Source organism: Sturnira hondurensis, unplaced genomic scaffold (genome assembly GCF_014824575.4).
Source record: "Sturnira hondurensis isolate 20B ecotype Veracruz unplaced genomic scaffold, ASM1482457v3 Scaffold0022910, whole genome shotgun sequence".
In the NCBI taxonomy this organism is placed as follows: Eukaryota; Metazoa; Chordata; class Mammalia; order Chiroptera; family Phyllostomidae; genus Sturnira; species Sturnira hondurensis.
The window spans coordinates 13,860,117-13,881,847 of NW_028095541.1; the positions used below are offsets into that span (position 1 = coordinate 13,860,117).

Genomic DNA, 21,731 nt, shown 5'->3' on the forward strand with positions numbered 1-21,731 from the left:
GGGGCCATGAACCAAGGAATGCATGTAGGCTCTACAAGCTGAAGAAGGCAAGGAAATGCATTCTCCTCAGAGTCTCCAGAAGCAACAATGCCCTCTTGACACCTTAACTTTACCCAAATGAGCCTCGCGATCTCCAGATGTATGAGATAAATAGTTTTGTCCCTAAATTTGTTACAGTGATAGCAAAAAATGGGTTATCTTTCATTTTATTACAATAAAAATCAATTTACCAATTTTCCCGTTTTTTGTTAGTACTTATTGTATCCTAGTTAAAAAACTTTTGCCTACCCCAAGCTTGTGAAATTACTGTATGTTTTCTTGCATAAGCTTATTACTTTACCTCTTATATTTAGACCTATGATAGATCTCGATTACATTTTGGAGTACGGTGTGAAGTAAGTTCAATGTTCAAAGTTCTGCCAGGTTTCATTGCCTTCTCAGAAACGGTTTACTCCCTGGAATCGTCCCGAGGTTCCTTCTGCTGGAGTTTCTAGGAAACTACGTACTTAAACCACTACCCCCGGTCCACCTTTTATTACGCTCCGTTTGGGTTTGTCATTGGAGGCTCCCTGGACGCATGCGCTTTTGACCGGAAGCAGGCATGTGAGAAACTACAATTCCCAGAAGACCATGCCAAAGGGAAAAAAAATCTTGTGGTGGGGGAGGAGGGAAATGGCTTGAAGGCTCGCGAGAGAACGAGGTTGAGGCGCCTGCGCGAAACGGGTGGAAGGGGGCGGAGAGAGTGAGAAGGAAGAGGAGGAGGTGCCGTCCCACAATACCCGGCGGGAGGGCGGGTAGGCGGTTTGTATCCGGGCTGTGAGGTGCTCGGAGCCTTCGCGGACCTTGCTGCTTCTGTGTCTTTAACGCGAGAGGAAGCGATGCGGAGGGGTGGAAAATGGCAGAGCTGCAGATGTTACTAGAGGAGGAGATCCCGTCTGGCAAGAGGGCGCTGATAGAGAGTTACCAGAACCTGACCCGGGTGGCGGACTACTGTGAAAACAACTACATACAGGTGAGGAGCGCGGGCGCGCGGGTGGGCGCTGGGCCGACGACCCGCCGCTGTCCGCCCGAGTGACCAGCCCACTGGGCGGGGTGGGGAACTGCCTTAACCTCAGCGGCCGCCTCAGTCCCAAGCCCCAGCCAGGGACAGAGCAAGTGGCCGGGCTCAGGGAGTCGAGCTGCGTTACAGGAAGTGGCCGTGGTGGTTGAAACCGATAGAAGGGGAGAGAGAAAATGGGCGAGGGAGTCGCAGCCTGGAATCCCCCTGCGGGCTCGGCGCCTCGAGTCGCGCTGCCCCTCAGCAGCCTGCAGTTCGCTGGGCTTCTGTCCCGAGACTCAGCTGCCTCTCGGTTCGGAGAGGGGTCTAGGACCGAAGAGAGAGGGGAGAGGAAAGGGCAGGGACGAGGCACAGGGAGGAGCAGCAGAAGGGAGAGGAAAAGCGGGGTGTGTGTCGGGGGAGGGTGGGGTGGGGGCGATTATGTCAGTTCAACCCAGAGGGTGTGTCTTTTATTTATTTATTTAAAAAATTTGTCATGAGTCACATTACACAGACCTCCCCGAGGGAGAGAAGGAAGCGAGTGGGGAGTGAGGGAAGGCGTCTCGGAGAAGTTAATCTCAAAATTCCTTTAATTGAAGGTTTGTTATATCTGCCTGCCGGTCCGTTTTCAGGTCGGGTTTTTCCCCCATATCATTTTCACTTCCGTCGCACCTTAATGTATGTCTAGAGGTTGTTAGGGCTATTGTCGTTATGAAACTTAAATGATTTAACTAGTTTAAAAAATGTCTTTAATACTCTCTTTCCCCAAGTTCTTGAACTGTTGGTTTCATAAGTAACTTAAAATACAATGGTGTGATCGCCGGTTGCTTATTTTCTGAAGGTTTCTCTCTTTCTAACTTAAGTGGATGCATAGAATTTGACTTCAGATTGATTACCGATCATATGTAGTCTTAGAACCATAATTAAAATATGTTCTTGTAGATTTACTAGAAAGATTTCCGCAGATAATTGTTTTTATTTTAAAGATCGAAAGTGAGTTACGGTGTGGTAGTTTGTAGATCTTTGCGTAAACCGGCAGTTTGCAGAAGTCCTTTGTATCAATATAAAGGCACCCGAAATTTGCTTGATACTGGTAAGGCATGACTATGTTTTGAAAGACTAGGGTTATTGCCATTCAGAACTAAAGTATTTACAGGAAGCCTCTCATGTGATTATCATTTTTAAGAACCAATAGTTTCTGGGTTGGCAAGTGCTTTTCCTCCTTATTTTTAGAAGGCGAGTCTGTTTTCAGAATATTTTGAATATTTCTCAATTTCCATATTAGTAACATTGTATCTTCAGTAGCACTACTAGGAATTTATCTCAAATTTTTTCAAGCTTTTACTGTAGGAATTTTACTGATAAACTTGTTGAATGTCTGCCACATCTACTGTGTTTCTTGTTTTTGCAAACTTAATGTTTAGCCTTTTAAAAATACTCTAAAATCCAGTAAAGTGTGGGTGTAGTTTTGAGATGGAAAAGTGATCTTATAGTTTATTGATACTACAAATATACAAGTTTTATTCAACCAACATGGAAAGCCTTAGAATCTCAATTTCCTGAAGGTTTAAGGGTTTTGAAGATCAAAAAGATTGATTGAAGAAAGTTAAATTGCCTCCATTCCAGAAGTCATTTCTTTATAGAAATCACCAAGTAAGTGCTTAACAAAGGGTGGCTTCTTTTTGTTTCGCATGTTGGGAAATCTGACAAATAATATGGTGTGGTAACTACTAAGTATTGGCAAATGCAAACATGTTTTAACCTGTCTGGTGACTATGCCCTTTTCAGGTAGTTGTCTGCTATGAAGCTTCTCTTTCTCTCACTCACTCACTCACTCACTCATGTCTTTCCTTTCCCTTTCCCGCTATCATCTTTTAACTTTGAAGCACTTAGACTTAATTGGTAATATCCCCAATTAAGTCATGATAATCCTCATGTGTAGTCTCTTACTTTTAAACATGTTAGTACCATTAGTACCATGGTGCCAAGAGCCACTCTCAGTGGCTCCTTTTTTTTTCTGGGGTCCTAAATTTGACATCAGTCAAGTATTCTGATTTTAGTGGGGTAAAAATATGTTTGTCTTAGTAGCCTTTTATCTGTCTGTCTATCTATCTATCTATCTATCATCTTTATTGATTGATTGTAGTAAGAGAGAGGAAGGGAGGGAGAAACAAGGAGAAACATTGATTTGTTCCACTTATCCACACATTCATTGGTTGATTCTTGTATTTGTTCTGACTAGAGATGGAACCCACAGCCTTGGTGTATGGGGATTAATCTCCAAACTGAGCTACCTGGTCACGTATCATAGTAGTAGCTTTTAAACTTTTGGACTGTATGATACACTAGGTGCCTTGCTCAGACAGGCTTAGATGGTGATGAAGGCTTTGTGGAAGTTGTGGTAGCTGACTTTGTGATATGTCGGGCTGCTAACCATGGTGCAGTGAATAGGGAACCAAGAGTGCTAGAAGTACCCACTTGAATGTCTTTTGAGATCTTTCTGTATCCCTTCTATGACCTTTACTGGATTATAATCAACACCTTACAGAAATATGTCTCCTCTTAGGGAAAAGATGTATCCATATTTTCCGGAGTATAAGATGGCCCCCACTCCCCCATTTGGGAGGAATAATGGTGGTTAATGCTGCTGTTGAATTCTGTTTACATTTATATTGGTGAAATATTATGTTATTAAATATTTTACATTTTTTTGCTTCAAAAACTTTTTCCTATTTTCCTCTAAAACCTAGGTGCATCTTATGTTCCGAAAAATATGGTAGTTGTGTTTTGAGATTTTTTTTTTGTACCCAAGGCGAGTTAAGTTACTGCGTGGGTGATTTTTATCCTGAGACTTCAGTTTTCATTTTGTTTGTTTTCCTACAGTTTGGAAGCACAGTCCTGTTAGGCTAAGGTGTTGACAAGTTGACAAGTTCTTTTGGCTGTAATGCAGTTGAGTCCTTGAGTACTTCATTAGCCCTTTGGGTCTTTTTGACTTTAATTATTAAATTGTATTATTAGCCCTAGCTGGGTGGTTCAGTTGGTTACAGCGCTGTCCCACACACCAAAAGGTTGCTGGTTCTATCTCAGTTGAGGCACACATATAGATTGCAGGTTTGATCCCCAGTTGGGGCATGTGTGGGGAGGCAATCAATCAGTGTTTCGGATGTTTCTCTCATGTCAGTGTTTCTCTCTGACTCTGCCCTGTTTTCTCTCTCTAAAATCAATAAACACATCCTTGGGTGAGGATTTAAAAATATTAAAACCGTATCAATGGCAAAACTTATACAAAAAGTATACTTTCTTAAATATGACAAGATTTTTGAAATTGTTATGAGGAAATAATATTTAAAATAGAAAGTGCTTTTTATATAAAGAAAAATCTTTGCCTTTTTTCATCTTTTGGTTGATTTGACCAGTTTGAATTTTTTTTAGTAGTTTATGTCAAGGACAGTTGCTATTTAACTTGAACACACTTGTTCATCTAGCCAGTTCTCTTCGCTCTATTTTAGGGTCCACAGTACTTTTATCATGGGAACTATTTTGGGGAGTAGGAAGCGAGCAAAGCTAAAAGGAGTAGGAACTGCTTAAGAAAGATTTCCGTGCAAATTGCTAGGTTGAGTAAGGACAGAAAAGTCTTCCATGTAGCTAAACTTTTTAATTTAATTAAAAAATTTGGCCTGGCATTTCCCCAATAAGAGCTTTATTTGGGTTAACAAGTATATTCTTGTTATACTGTATAAAGGGGATCTCATAAGTGGGTTGGTTTATGTAGCTTGTTTTCTTTTTCTTGTGATGCTAACTTATGCTCGTTTGCTAATTATGCCCATTTAATCTTCGAGGATAGGTAATTTTTGTGTAGGAGCGCTTTGGGATAGGTAAGAGCTAACATTTCTGGTACTGTACAGTTTATGTCAGTTTATAAATGAAATCAGTTATCATGTTTGTTCATTCATTCATTTATTTGTCATGAGCAATTAAAGGTTCAGAGACATTAAATACCCTTAAAATTCTGTGTCTCACGAGAGGATAATGCCTGGAATCAAATCCAGATTTTCTGATTCTATATTCTAAGTTCTATTTAATGAATAGAGTAGGGTGCTTACTGTAGGATAGGGGATAAAGAAAGATAGTGTGAAGAGGGGAGTAGGGAAGAGAAGAGGGTGATACATAATAATTGCTTATATTTATTGAGCACATGCTCTGTTACCGTCTCTGCAGGTTGATTTGTATCAGCATTACTCCTTATAGAAACTCTCCATGATAAGCAATATTCTCTTCAGATCAGTAAGTTAGGATTCAAAAAAGTTAAATGAGTTTTGTTTAATCATATACTTAGCAATTAGCAGTCAGGATTTTTGCCCAACTTTGCCCAGCACCGGTTGCATGGCTGTGCTCTTCCTGTCATACCGTCTAGCTGCGAATACATATAGAACTCAGACTAGTTTAGAGATGTTATGGAATAAGTAGACTCTTTTTAAAAAAAAAAAGATTTTATTTATTTATTTTTAGACAGAGGGAAAGGGATGGAGGAAGAGTGGGAGAGAAAATACAATGTGTGCCTCCTAGTGGGGACCTGGCCTGCAACCCAGGCATGTGCCCTAGACTGGGATTTGAACCAGCAACCCTTTGATTTTCAGGCTGGCACTCAACCACTGAGCCACTCCAGCCAGGATGGAATAAGTAGATTCTTGTTGAGCATGCATGGGAACCTAACTATTTTACCATTTTTTCTTCTGAGTTCCAAGTTGCAAATATAAGAACCAATGTTTGTTATTTGGGGATGATAGCTTTGACACTTGAAGTGATGAGTTATAGGAGTCATAGGCTAGTTTTTCACTGAACTCAGTGGATCTTTTTCCTTTTGTGCATCACTGCCTGCTTTTTTTCTATTCTGATTCAGCTTTGCAATTGTGGTAAGAAAAATTGTAATAGAATTATTAGAAGTTAAAACGGTGTTTTGAAACATTTTGATTTTTACACAAACCAGATTCAGCTAAAGATAGTCAAAATGATTGAGGAGATTAGGACTGATTGGAAATGGTAGAATTTTTACACTTGCACTTTGAAGTGAGGAGAAGAGTGGTTAGCATAATTAGACATACAGGTTGGAAATCTAATGAATTAAACATGCTTTTAGTAATGTGCAGCATGGTGACTATAGTTAATGACACTGTACTGTATATTTGAAAGTTGCTAAGAAAGTGAATATTAAAGGTTCTTACTACAAGAAAAAAATTGTAGCTGTTGTGATGGATGTTAACTAGAGCTATTGTGATCATTTGCAGTATATATGCATATGAAATCATTATGTTGTATACCTGAAACACCTGGGAGTATAGTATGCCAATACAAAAACAAAACAAGACAGGATTTTGGATACTTTTATGGAAATCCTCAGGTTAGTTGTTAGGTTGACTGGTAGTCACAACCTATTTATTAATGCTGCTGTCAAGCAGTCAGAATCTGACCTTGAACATTAGGTCTTAAGAATATTATGTCAACTACTAATAATACTCTCAAGAATATAGAATGTTCTTTGGTGCTGTATGTCATTTGAAGTTTGTATTAAAATTAATTAAAAGAGAATTTGTATTAAAATGATTTTTTAAATTTGTTTTTTCCCAATTTTTTAATTTATTTTTCAAGTACAGTTTTCTGTCTATTACTTCCATCCCATCCCACCCCTGTGCTCCCCCCCCATTTCCACCCTTCCCCCCCCATTTCCACCCTTCTCAGTTGTTGTCCATGTATCCTTTATACAAAATGATTTTTCTTTTGTAACTGTAATACTTAGAGCTTTACATGTAGTACTTTGATCTAGTCCTGGTATGTTTAGGGCCTCAGTTTTAGCAAGTTTGTGTCATTTGGAGAGGTTCTTTTTAGAAAATTGTTGAAATAATCTCTTAGAGTAAGGACGCTTTTCTAATTCTTGTGTATTTCTGTTTTCTCAAGTTGGTTATGATGACTGAAGAATGCTGAAACTCCTTGTAGTGGGAAAGAAGTATTTGGACAATTGGCCATTTAGAGTAACCTATTTATCTTGGGTGAAATTATGTTATAGGAATTAGATACTTGTGAGTTAACAGACAAGAACAGATGAGCTAGAAAGGAAGAGTATTAATATTGGCAGAAGATGTTGAATCAAACATTAGCAGATTATGTAGCTGTAATTCTTTGAGAATAGTGCTGATATGAAAAATAATTTAAAAATTATTAAATGCTAATTAGGCATTTAAAATTTGAATTGGGGGAGCTGTATGTGTTTCTAATGTTTTTTTTGTGTTGATTATAATTTTTATTGATGTTATAGTTTGATTTTAGAAGGAATAATAATCAAAACCTTGAAGTACTTTATAGACCTTAATATTTAATAAGACACTATACTGAGAAACAAGGGAAAAAATTTTTCCCCTGGCCAGTGTGGCTTAGTTGGTTGAACCACCCATGGAGTGAAAGGTCAAGATTTGATTCCCTGTCAGGCCGCATGCCTGGTTTGTGGCCTGGTGCCAATTGATGTTTCTCACATTGATGTTTCTCTCTCTTCCTTTCTCCTTTCCCTTCCCCCCCCCTCCCTGCCTCTCACTCTCTCGAAAATCAATAAGCATGTCTTGGGGTAAGGATTAAAAAAATTAAAATTAAAAAACACCCATACATTTTAAAACAAAATCCAGTAAGTGCCATTTTGCAAGTGCCTCTTCTTAATACAAGAGACAAGAGAAGAGACAACTCTTCTCTTCATTTAAGAAAAGCATTCATCTGTACCCTGACCCACCAGGGACTGAACCAGCAACCTAGGCATGTCCCCTGACAAGGAATCCAAACGGTGACCTTTTGGATTATAGGATGATGCTCCAACTAACTGAGTCACACTGGCCAGTGAATTTTTTTTTAAAGAGACAGCTGATCTGATCATTTTAACAACATTATTTGCTTAGAAAGGAGACTTGAAGGACTTCCACCAAGATGGAGGCATAGGTGGAAACACTGTGCCTTCTCCCACAACCAAGTTTGAATACAACAAAAATTTGGAGAACAAAGACACAGCCAAAGAACAGAAAATTGAATTATACGGAAGTAAGACAACAATGAACTGTTCAACCGGGTCGGTAAGAGGGGCGGAGCCAGCAGCGGAGCAGGGTCAGCAGGAAAGATCCCCCGACCCAGGTGCGCAGGCAGCCCAGACCCAGTCGGGGTGCAGGGCAGACTGACCGCGGTTGCACATTCGCGCACAGTGAGATGGACCATGCAGACCCCAGTGGGCGAACCCAGTGGCGGAGGGCTGATGGTGGTGGCACATTCGAATGCAGTGGGACGAAACGCACGGGCCCCAGTAACAGTGGCAGCTGCGGCCGCAGCAGCGGGAGGCAGCAGATGGACTGCCATTGCTCCTCTTTGCCCCTGCCCCCACATACAGCCTCACAACCCAGCAACTGAGTGGACCTGATCTGGTGAACACCTAGGGCTCCGATCCTGATACGTAACAGGCACGAACAGTCCAAAAGATGGCTCAAGAAGAACTCAAAGCCCCAGAGCCAATAACTCTAAGCGACCAGGAAATAGTCAGCCTCTCAGATGCACAGTTCAAAACACTGGTCATCAGGATGCTCACAGAACTGGTTGATTTTAGCCACAAATTAGAGGAACATATGAAGGCTAAACTAATTGAAATGAAGGGAAATGCACAGGAAATCAATAGTGATGGAAAGGAAACAGGGACTCAAATCAATGGAATGGACCAGAAGGAAGAACAAAACATCCAACCAGAAAAGAATGAAGAAATGAGAATTCAAAAAAATGAGGAGAGGCTTAGGAACCTCCAAGACATCTTTAAACGTTCCAACATCCGAATTGTAGGGGTACCAGAGGGGAAAAGAAACAGCCACGAGTGGAACACTTATTTGAACAAATAATAAAGGAGAACTTCCCCAGTCTGGCAAAGGAAATAGACTTCCAGGAAATCCAGGAAGCTCAGAGAGTCCCAAAGAAGTTGGACCCAAGAAGGAACACACCAAGGCACATCATAATTACATTAGCCAAGATTCAAATGAAGGAGAGAATCCTAGAAGCAGCAAGAGATAAGGGGACAGTCACCTACAAAGGAGTTCCCATCAGACTGTCAGCGGATTTCTCAAAAGAGACCTTACAGGCAAGAAGGGGCTGGAAAGAAGTATTCCAAGTCATGAAATCCAAAGACCTACAGCCAAGATTGCTTTATCCAGCAAAGCTTTCATTTAGAATGGAAGGACAGATAAAGTGCTTCTCAGATAAGGTCAAGTTCAAGGAGTTCATCATCACCAAGCCCTTATTATATGAAATGCTAAAGGGACTTATATAAGAAAAAGAAGATGAAAAATATGAACAGTGAAAGGACAGCAAACTCACAGTTATTAACAACCACTCCTAAAACAAAAGCAAACTAAGTGGACAGCTAGATCAGGAGGGGAACCGTAGAAATGAAGAACACATGGAGGGTTAGCAGCAGGGGAGTGGGAGGAGGAGAAGTGGGGAGAAGGTACAGAAAATAGCATAGACAGTAGGTAGAAAGTAGAGGGGAGGGCAAGAATAGTGGGGGAAATATAGAATCTGAAGAACCTGAGACACATGGTCATAAACTAAAGGGAGGGGAATGGTGGGGGAGGGGGTGTGCAGGGTGGAGGGGAATGAAGGGGGAAATAGAACAACTGTAATGGTATAATCAATAAAATATATATATTTAAAATAAATAAATAAAGTAAAGAAGAAAAAAAAAGAAAGGAGACTTGAAGTTTTTAGTATTACCACTCTGTCAACCCAGTTAATTACAGTTGACCTTGGCTCTGCTAACTTTCTCCATTCACAAGTGAAACTTTTCTCAGAAATAGTTGGTAGTGAACTAATGTTTGTGAGGAAAACCTGAAAATAAAACAAAATATCCTAAGGAAAATAATGTGTACTTGTTAGCAAGTAGATTCTAATTTTGATATGCATTATAGCGTAGCAAGTTCAGCAGGTGTTTGTGGAATTGTGATTTATGTTGACTAAAGAATATTGGTAGGACCATCTCAAGTGTAGCTGAAGTACAAGGAAACTAATTTTAAGTCTTATTTTACTAATGACTAGCATAGTAGTTAATAACTCATCATAGAAGATTCCAAACATATTGAGAAATGGAGAGGACAAGGAACCCTTGTATTTTTTATTTTTTATTTTTTTATTTTTTTAAAAATATTTTATTTATTTATCTTTAGAGGGGAAGGAGAGAGGGAGAGAAATATCAATGTATGGTTGCCTCTGCCGAGGACACACAATGTATCATGTGTCCCTTGCCGGGAACTGGCCTGCAACCCAGGCATGGGCCCTGACTGGGAATTGAACCGCGATCCTCTGGTTCGCAGGCCCGTGCTCAATCCACTGAGCTACACCAGCCAGGGCTATTTTTTATTTTTTAAAAATTGTATTTTAATGATTATGCTCTTACAGTTGTCTTGTTTTCCCCCTTTGCCTTCCCTCTACCCAGTAACCCGTAATCCCTCAGGCAAATTCTCCCCACCATTGTTCATGTCCATGGGTCATGAGTATTAGTCTTTTGGTTACTCCATTTCCTATACTGTACTTTACATTCCCATGGCTATTCTGTAACTACCTATTTTACTTCTTAATCCCCTCACCGCTTCACCCATTCCCCTACAACTCCCTCTCATCAGGCAACCATCAAAATGCTCTCTATATCCATGATTCTGTTTCTGTTCTTGTTTGCTTAGTTTTTTTAGATTGAATTGTTGATAGATTTTGTATTTTTTGCCATTTTATTGTTCATAGTCTTGATCATCTTATTCTTAAATAAGTTCCTTTAACATTTCATGTAATAATGGTTTGGTGATGATGGACTCCTTTAGTTTTTTCTTGTCTGGGAAGCTCTTTATCTGCTCTTCAATTCTAAATTATAGCTTTACCAGGTAGAGCATTCTTGGCTCTACGTCCCTGTTCTTCATGACTTTGAATATTTCTTGTCAATCCCTTCTAGCCTGCAAAGTTTTTTTGAGAAATCAGCTGACTGTCTTACAGGAACTCCCCTGTAGGTAACTACTCTTCTCTTGCTGCTTTTTAAGATTCTCTCTTTGTCTTCAACCTTTGGCATTTTAATTATGAGTGTCTTCGAATGGGCCTCTTGTGTCCATCTTGTTTGGGACTCTCTGTGCTTCCTGGACTTGCATGTCTACTTCCTTCACCAAATTGGGAAGTTTTCTAATTCATTGTTCTCCTGCTGGCACCGCTATGAATGGAATGTTGGACCCCTTAAAGTTGTTCCAGAGGTTTTTATGCTATTTTCATTTTTTTCTTCTTTTTTTCTTCTTGTTCTGCATGTTTTTTTGCTTTCTTATGTTCCATATTATTGATTTGATTCTGAACTTCACCTGCTCTACTGTTGTTTCCCTGGAAATTGCTCTGAATTTCAATTAGTGTATCCTTTGTTTCTAATTCTTTTTCTGGAGTTTTGATCTTTTGTTTGGGCCATGTTTCTTTGTTTCTTATTTTGGTAGGCTCCCTGTGTTTGTTTCTATATATTAGGTAGAGCTACTTTGACTCCATGTCTTGGTAGTGGGGCCTAATATAGTAGGTGTCTTGTAGGGTCCAGTGACATAGCCTCCACTATCATCCAAGCTGGGTACTCAAGGTGGGCTCTTCATGTGGGCTGAGAACACCCTCTTGTAGCTGAGCCTTGATTGCTATTGGCAGATCAATGGAAGGGAGTTACCCAGGCCAGATGGCTGCAAGGATTGGCAGTGACCACTTACTACCAGTCTGTCCCTTCCTTGGAGGATCAGCTGCACAGGGGCAGGGTAGTGGTGGTCCAGTATGGTCTGCAACTGTTCACTCTGTGTGCGTTTCCCAGGTGGTACAGGCCAAGATCAGCCCCCACCTTTGTTTTGCATGGGGCCACCCTTCCTGAGCTGTAAAGCTATCTGAGATGGCTGCCTTTTGTGTTGGGCTTGGAGGTTCCCAGGTGAAGCCAAGCTGTGAATCTAGGTTGGCTGCTGCTAGTGCAAGGCCTGGAATTCACTGAGGCCAGCTATTGTTTGTTTGAGAGGATTTAGGATGTTGTGAAAAATGAGCCAAGACTAATCATTCATATGAAAAAGCAGCTTAGGTGAGCCTGTAAATTGGGTGGGTGGAGTCTTGGGATCTCCTATGAGGGATCAAACAGTGTTACCCAGGTTGATGGAGTCTCAGATATGGCACTGTCTTGCTGGCTCAGTGTAGGGAGGGTTTAGAAAAGGGATAATGGCCTCTGATTGCCTTGATGTGAGATACTTTTTCTCCCTGTATATACCTTTGGTGCCTTTCAAGTTGTTGCCCCAGTGCTGGAGATCAGAGGGAGTGAGTCTGGGTATGTGAGTCCATGTGTGGGTTCTTCAAGAGGAACTGTTTGGGGCTCAAGTTTCTTTCACCAACTCAATCCCCGCTGATTTTTGCAGTCAGAAGTTGTGGGGACTTACCTTCTTGGCACCAGAACTGTGCTGGGGGGCCTGGTATGGGTCTGGGACTTCTCACTCCTGAGATATGCCTCCTGAGTTTCTATCCATCACCTGTGGGTGAGGGACCAGCCCACTCTGTGTCTGCGCCCCTCCTATCAATCTGGGTGAATGTGGTTTCATTAATTCTGTAGTTGTCAGACTAACATTCAGCTTGATTTCTGCCAGTTTTAAGTGATGGCTCTATATTTTAGTTGTAATTTTGAAGTAGTTGTGAGAAGAGGCCAGCCATGTCTGCTTATGCTTCCATCTTGACTGGAAGAGGAACCCCCATTTATTTATCACCCAATTTTAACAATTATTTACCTGTAGCCTATCTCCTTTCATTGGTATTTCTTTTCTGTCTCCCTGCCATTGTTGTAAAGCTCATCTTTGACACATCATTGCATCCATAAATATTTTAGTACATATCTCTAACAGATGGAGGCTTATTAAATCTACTGCATAACTTCTATATGTGGGGGGGAAAAGATAATGAATTTTATTATAATTGTGGCCCAAAAGAGTATAAAGCTTTAAAGCACTTAATGTATTTTTATCACTTAAAAATTATTGATTTGAGAGAGAAAGACACAGAAACAGAGAAAAAGAAAGAGAAAGGGAAACATTGACCTATTGTTCCGCTGTATTTATGCATTCATTGATTGCTTCTTGTATGTGCCCTGAATTGGGATTGAACCCATAACCCTGGCATCTTGGGATGATGTGCTGACCAACTAAGTTGCCTGGCCAGGGCTAAACAGTCAATATATTTTTAATTTACTGTTAATGTTGTTAGTGATTCCTGCCACTGCCACAGGTTGATTAGAATATAGCTGTATTGTTGTTTGCTTTATAATGATTTAAAAAATTGAATTACAGTTTATCTAATATAAAACCTACCATTTTAGAGCATACAGTTCAGTATTATTTAGTATATTCACAGTGTTGTATGACCACCACATTGGTCTATTTCCAAAACATTTTTATCACTCTAAAAAAAAAACCCTATCCATTATGCATTTCACTTCCATCCCTATCCCCTAGCACCTGACATCCACCAATTTGCTTTCTGTCTCTGTGAATTTATCTGTTCTCTGTTTCATGTACATGGAATCATAGACTGTGTGGCTTTTTTGTCTGGCTTTTTTCACTTATATTAAGCATATTCTACTGTATGTATATACTACAATTTATCCATTCATTTGCTGATGGGCTGGTAGGTTTCTGTCTTTTTGGCTGTTGTGAATAGTACTGTGTGAATTTTCATGTACTGTATTTGAGTGCCTGTTTTGAGTTCTTTTGCATATGCACAGCTAGGAGTGGTTCATAATGGAATTCTGTTGTGATGAATATAATTATCTGTTGCTGTACTGCAGTGTAGTGAGTGATTTCCTGACGTAGAATCTGATTTTTGTATGAATTGATAGAAATTAAGGTGTGGAGCTTAATTTTTTTGCTTTGTATGTAAATATAATTATATTTAGATATATTTATATTATGTATAATGTAATTATATTTACAAATATTTATATTATATTTAATATATTTATATCACCCTGATTACCAGAGTGATATAAAATATGGTAATTGAATAAATTTTAAACTTTTTAGCCACATATATAGCTTAGACAGTGCAAGTTTCTTGTAATATCACTACTACCTACAGCATATGAAGAGTGTCTCAATTTTATGCTTTATAGTTGATAAACTCATATTGTTTATACTAAGGCAGAAAGTATTTTAGCCATAGTGTATTCTATTTATTTTTATTTTATTTTTTAAGATTTTATTTATTTTTAGAGAGGGGGAAGGAAGATGTGCAGAGAAGGAGAGAAACATTGATTGGTTGCTTCTTTTATGCCTCCTGAGTGGAAATTGAACCCATAATCCAGGCATGTGCCCTGATTGGGAGTTGAACCCACAACCTTTAGCTTTGTGGGACGATTCCCAGCTGAGTCAAACCCATCAGGGCAGTCATAGTGTATTTTAAAAACTAAAAACAAACAAACACCCTAACAGTTTAGTGAGATTATCTAATAACCCAATCAAATGTGAATTATATTATTCAAAGGTTAAGTGAAACATACTATACAAGATGTGGAAGTTGGGTATCTCACCTGCTTTGTGTGTATGTGTTTTAGCTGTCGTTCAAGTATACTTGTCACCATTTTCCTACCACTACTTTCCCCCCAGCCCATCCCCACCCCCTACCTTCAGTCCTTCCCCCCCTACATTCAATTCTTTCCCCCCTTTGGCTTTGCTCAACTGGTTTTTGTTTCAGCTTTAACTATTATTTATTTATTTTCAATATATTTTATTGATTATGCTATTATAGTTGTCTCATTATCCTCCTTTTATTTTTCTCTGACCTACACCCATGCCACCCACATTCCCCCCCTTTAGTTTATGTCCATGGGCTGTACCTATAAGTTTGTTGGCTTCTCCATTTCCTATACTGTTCTTAACGTCCCCTTGTCTACTTTGTACCTACCAGTTATGTTTCCTCTTCCCTATACCTTCCCCCCTTCTTCCCTGTCCCCTTCCCTGCTGGTAACCCTTTGTGTGGTCTCCATTTCTGTGATTCTGTTCCTGTTCTGGTTGTTTGTGTGGTTTTTATTTATTTTTTCAGGTTCAGTCATTGATAGTCTCTTGTTGTTATTTTATTGTTCATAGTTTTGATCATCTTTTTCTTGGATAAGTCTCTTTAATATTTCATGTAATAAGGGCTTGGTGATGATGAACTGCCCTTCCATTCTAAAGTATAGCTTTGCTGGATAGAGTAATCTTGGATGTAGGTCCTTGCCTTTCATGACTTTGTATACTTCTTTCTAGCCCCAAACGCTTCTTGGCTGCAGGGTTTCTTTTGAGAAATCAGCTGATAGTCTTATGGACACTCCTTTGTAGGTAACTCTCTCCCTTCCTCTTGGATTCTCTCTTTATATATAATCTTGGGTAACTTAATGATGATGTGCCTTGGTGTGTTCCTCTTTGGGTCCAATTTCTTTGGGACTCTGAGCTTCCTGGACTTCCTGGACTTCCTGGAAGTCTATTTCCTTTGCCAGATTGGGGAAGTTTTTCTTCATTATTTTTTCAAATAAGTTTTCATTTTTTTGCTGCTGTTCTTCTCCTTCTGACACCCCTATGCTTTGGATATTGGAACATTTCAGGTTGTCCCATAGGTTCCTGAGTCTTTTTTCACTTTTTTTAATTCTTGTTTCTCCATTCTGTTCCGGTTGGGTGTTTATTTTTTCCTTTTGTTCCAGATTGCTACTTTGAGTCCTGGTTTCCTTCCCTTGACTATTGGTTCCCTTAATATTTTGCTTTATTTCATTTTGGGTATCTTTCATTTGTTTTTTCATTTTTTGATCAAGTTCAGTCAGTTCTGTGAGCTTTTTGATTAAATTCTCCATCAGATACGTTGGTTATCTCCTCATCACTTAGCTCTCTTTTTGGAGTTTTGCTCTGTTCTTTCATTTGGCCCATATTCTTTGTCTCTGCACATGGTTAAGTTGTAAAGGGGCAGAACCTTAGGTATTCACCAGGGAAGGGTAACCCTCTTTGCTGTGTTGTGGTGCTGTCTGTGGGGGAGGCATTAGAGAGGGAACAATGCAGCTTGCTTGCTTGGCTCTAGCCTCACTGTCTAGCAAACTCTAGTGTAAGATAGAGTTTCTCCCACTGTGGCAACCACCCCTATAGTCCACAGTCAGCTCTGAGTCTCAGTTTCTTCTTAAGCCAGCCCTGACTGCTTGGTCTGATGCCTTGCGGTGGGTTATCTGTCTGGTTGTTCTGGTTGACTTTTTCTTTAATTCCTTGGTAGTTGGAGTTCTATGCAGTGTGATTTTCTGGTACTTCTGGTTGTGCTAGGAAGGGAAGGGTTTCTACCTATGCTTCCATCTTGGCTGGAACTCGCCACATCCTGAAATTTTTTAAAGTATGCCGGTAGATTGTAGTATATGCATGGGAGGATATCAAGAGTACTGTTTTTTTTAAAAAATATTCATTGAACATTTTGTGTTTGATCCCGGATGTGCTAAACACTAAATTCTCGGTTTGGTATGAAAAAATTTATAAAATGTCTCATTGATAATTGTTTATATTAATCACACTTGAAATAATACTTTGGATATATTAGGTTAAATAAAAATATTATTAGAGTTTAAAATCAAAGGGTACTATAGTGACATGTCGAGTAGGAGATAATGATTAGACAACCAAACAGGCCAGATAGTCATTCTGCAGTTTAGGGAATAATCAAAGTTGGAAATCAATGTTTAGGAGTCATTCACAGAATAGAATATTTCTAATCTGTCTAATAGAAATATGTGAGCCATGTATGTAATTTAAAAATTTTCCAATAGATTAAAAAAGTATGAAGACACAGTTTAATTTTAATAATGTAATTTATTTAAACCAGTGCATTCAAAGTATAATCATTTCAATAAGTAATCAGCATAAATAATTAGTGGACTGTTTTACATTCTTTTTTTTGTACCTACTCTTTGGACTCTGATGTGTATTTTATTTTATCATTTATTTATTTTCAGTGATTTTATTTATGTTTAGAGGGTAGGGGGAAGGGTGTGAGAAAGGGAGAGAAACATCAGTGTGTGGTTGTCTCTCATGCACCCTCCACTGGAGACCTGGCCTGCAAACCAGGAATGTGCCCCGACTGGGAATCAAACCAGTGACCCTTTTGTTCACAGACTGGTGCTCAATCCATTCAGCCACACCAGCCAAGGCGTATTTTATACTTATAGTACATCTCAGTTGATTTATGGATAGTGAAAAACTGGGAGGATTAATGGATAAAAAGTTCCGTGATAACAAAGGATAGTGGGAAATTAGGTAGTAGAGTAAGTCAACTGCAGAGATAGAAAGTGGGATTTTGAGATTTTTGAAATCTAGATTTTTGGAAATGGTGTAATTACTGGTAATGATTATGGCAGTTTTGACTGATGAAGAAAAGTGGACAGCAGTTGTTTAAGTTCAGGGGGTGAATTGACTGAGGGGCAAAGGTTTCTGGTGAATTAGTTGAGTGAATGTTGACATCATTAAGAATAATGAGCCCTGGCTGGTGTAGCTCAGTGGATTGAGCGCGGGTCTACGAACCACACAATTGTGGTTCGATTCCCAGTCAGGGCACATGCCTGGGTTGCGGGCCAGTTCCCGACAGGGGACTCACAAGAGGCAACCATACATTGCTACTTCTCTCCTTCTCTCCTTCCCTTCCTCTCTAAAGATACATAAATAAAATCTTAAAAAAAAAAGAATAATGAATGGTAGGAATAGTGAAGTAGTGAGTTAGATGTGAGAGTCTTTAGAGAAGGAGGGAGTGGTAAGGATATTGGTTGATGACAGTAATATGGAGGTTATGTTTGTAGAGACCTCTTCCCTGTCCCACCATGTCAGTTTATACCTTGTTAAAGGCTCCCATAGAGTCCTATATATTTCCTCTGTAACAGTCATTGCACCTGCTTGACATGTGATGCTGGTCTCTAAGAAAGCAGGTCTAGGTTGGTCTTGTTTATTCCTGTATCTCCAGTGCCTTCCTGTGTCTGGCACATAAAGCTCTCAAAAGTTATAGAGTCTGGAAACTTGGTTCTCTTCCTCCTTGTGTGTGTGTATATATACACATACACATACATACATATATATTACATATTTTTTTAGAGAGAAGAAGGTGGGGAGAGAGAGAAACATTTGTTTTCTGCCTATTTATGTATTCATTGGTTGTTTCTTTGTATGCCCTGATGGGGATTGAACCCACACCCTTGGTGTATTAGAATGACGCTGTAATCATCTGAGCCTACCTGGGCAGGGCCTTGTTCTGTATTTTAACCAGCCTTTAATTCTCTTTTATCATCTATAGAAGGACAAGTTTTAACTAGATTATGTCCAAAATGACAATTCTGATAGTTTTTAGTGGAGTTTATTTCTGCTCTAAAATTTCTGTTTTTATTAGTTCTTCAGTTTTCTCTAAAAAATGTTTTTGCTTTACTTTTATATATTCCTTTCATTTTGTGGTTAGCAAATGTTACGTGTAAATGTTTACTTTTTTAATTAAGACATCAAGACATTTAATAAATAGGTGTAGGAAATGGTTTAATTCAAATTATTATGAATTATGATTCCTACTAAATATTCTTAAAATCTTTATATTAAAATCAGCTTCAATAAGAAGTCAGTTGGAGCCCCAAAATAAAAATCTGGAATCTGAACTCTTCAAAATGAAAACTTCTGAAGATTGTAATAAAATGGAATTGGAAAATCTAAGCAACTCCACNAATGTTTTTGCTTTACTTGTATATATTCCTTTCATTTTGTGGTTAGCAAATGTTACGTGTAAATGTTTACTTTTTTAATTAAGACATCAAGACATTTAATAAATAGATGTAGGAAATGGTTTAATTCAAATTATTATGAATTATGATTCCTACTAAATATTCTTAAAATCTTTATATTAAAATCAGCTTCAATAAGAAGTCAGTTGGAGCCCCAAAATAAAAATCTGGAATCTGAACTCTTCAAAATGAAAACTTCTGAAGATTGTAATAAAATGGAATTGGAAAATCTAAGCAACTCCACTTAGAGGAATTAGAAGGTAGACAATCTAAGCAACTCCACTTAGAAGAATTAGGAGGTAAAAAGTCATTGGTAAATAAACTAAAAAAAACTAACGTGAGGCTAGCAGAGGTCAGCACTGAACTTCTCCTGCAGAAATAGCAGAATATGTCTTTAGTCAGCATTCTTCATACAAGGCCAGACCTGGAGAGATACCGTGAGTAGGAAATCTAAATAGTTTTGTGCTCAGTAGAAATTTGGCTCCATGACAAAACCTGATGATTCCTACCTCAAGGCCACGGAATTCAAATATTAGTATGGAGACTTACTTGATCAGATGTTGCTGACTTTCAATCCGAATCCTATAGAACTTATCCTATAGCATCAGCTGGTTAGTCAAATTCTTACCAAGATCTGTTTTTGAAAATGTCATGAGAATATGCACAGATTTTGCAGAGAAATTACATGATCTGAAACAAATTTATTTAATGGACTGTTTATGTAACATTTAAATTGTTTACCATTAAACACATGACATGAAATTTTTATTAAAGGCAAATATTTTTAGATAAATAAAAAAGAAAAGATGGCAAATAGCTGGTATTATTATGAAAATAGTTTGACCTCGTGGATTTCCTGAAAGGGAATCTTCAGGAAATCTTAGGGATCTTCAGCATTCATAAGACCATACTTTGAGAAACTTTAGTATGATTGGTTTAGTAGACTTAGTGCCTTCCTTTTGTGGTTCTAATAGGAGTTTGAATTCCAAATACCATTTTATAGCAGTATGCATCTCTGGCTAAAGTAGCTTGAGTAGTACCTCATAAAAAAATTTAAAGTTTCTTGTGTAAGTCTTTTCTTAGCATAGCATATACCATATTAATTATTTTGTATAGTTTTTAAAATATTTTGGGTCTTACTATTGCGCTGTATATTTCACCTCTTAGTAGCTCTAATTTTGAAATATATGTTTTCTCCAAATTTCACCCATGTCAAAATTTTATAATTTGACTAAATTTATTTACTTATTTATTTACTTTATTTATTTATTTGTCTGAATTACATAATTTTTATGAAATAGTATGAAATATTAATTTTTAAATGATGTAGAAATTATTTAACTTATTTCTAATTTGAGTATGTTCCAAATTGATTTGAAGAAATCTTACAGGATCTCAAGTTGGAACCATAGAAGTTCCAAGAGAAATGCTCAGTAAAAGGAAATATGTATAACAATATGTAACATACTTCACAATATGACAATGTATTAGTTTGTCACATTGTAAATGAGCAGACAGAGGCCTGTTCACCTGGTGCCTTGGTGTATAACTCAACAATTAGTATTGGAAGAAAAAGTTTTATTTACCATACTCTAACCTTGAGGGTGCTGAGTACTTATGTTCGGAGACCTGTTCTTCCTTAAGACCCAGCACTTCCCTTGCTCCTCAAAAGGCTGAAAGTGAAAGTCAAGCCCAGTAGTTCCCTATATGCTTATCTGTGCTTAAGCTGGCTGTGCAAACACTTGTGCAGTAGCTCTCTCCTTCAGGATCTAGGGTGTGTTGTCATCAGCTTCCATGAAATAGTCCAGGAAAGCATGTACAGTGGTTCACTGGATCATGGTGAAGTCCAGGGAAGGAACAAATCCTGAGAGAGTGGCCTTTCCATATGTCCTGTGTCCTAAGAGTCAGCATCTTGCAAGATAGTCCTTGATGGCTTCTGAGTCATCTAGAGCATGTACAACCAGAGCAGTAGCATGCTGCTCTTTCCCTTACTATACCAGGCTGCATGGCTGAATTCTGATTACAAACTGCTTAGCTGCTACATCATGGCTCCTTCTCCTCTACTCCTCCACCTGCATGGCTCCTGTCTCATTACTGACAGCATGGCTGAATTTCTCCATCTTGCAGACTGCCTTTTTAACTATAGACCAGCACAGCTGATACCCACTCTCTCAGCCCTCATGGCAGATCAGCCTCTCCCTCTCTGCCTAGTTGTAACATCATGGCTCTCCATAGGAGACTAGGCTCCTTTTGTCCGTCATAAGTTTAAATCCTGACCCAGAGCTTCCTGTATGACTGCCTATGTGGCTTCTCCCACGATGAGTTTCGTTTGCCAGTTTCCCATATCGTTTACATTCTTTGGCTGCCACCTTTAGTCAGGACAAGCTTATCTAACTTAGTGATGCAGGGGGAATGCCTTCCTGCCTTAGGCCTCTGCCTCCCATGCAGGCTCCAGGAGTCACCATATATTCTGAAAGTTCCATAGCACTCTTTCCCCCTGGGCAGTAGCACAGCTATTATCTAGCTACCACCTTGCCATTGTTATGAAAAGTATCCTAACTGCCATTTGGTCTGCTCTCCCCAGCCCCCAACCAAAGGCTATGAGGGTTTGCTGGCGATCTCTCTGTACCCCATTTCATTTTGTTCAGTTATTCAGCATCTTTTTACTGAGTATTATGTGCCAGATTGTGTTTTGTGAATCAGATATAATCTCTGCTTCCTCCACTAATGATAAAAATCACATACTAGTATACATCTTGTCTAGGGAAGTACATGTTTGTTACGGAACAGACCCGGTGTGGGGGACAAGATACTGTTACCAGTGGGCCCCACCTCCTGAGGTACCCCTGTACTTTTTCC

At 39.0% G+C, this 21,731-nt stretch overlaps 1 protein-coding gene across 10 annotated transcripts in view; it reads left to right on the forward strand.

Moving 5' to 3' along the window:
- Nucleotides 1-735: 735 nt before the first annotated feature.
- ABI1 (abl interactor 1) overlaps nt 736-21,731 on the forward strand; it is a 135,428-nt gene continuing 114,432 nt past the window's right edge. For all 10 annotated transcript variants that reach the window (XM_037037223.1, XM_037037226.1, XM_037037225.1 and 7 more), the window contains exon 1: nt 736-1,012. In XM_037037223.1, the coding sequence (XP_036893118.1) occupies nt 896-1,012 (117 nt within the window). In that variant the 5' untranslated portion in view covers nt 736-895. The remainder of the gene's footprint in view (nt 1,013-21,731) is intronic.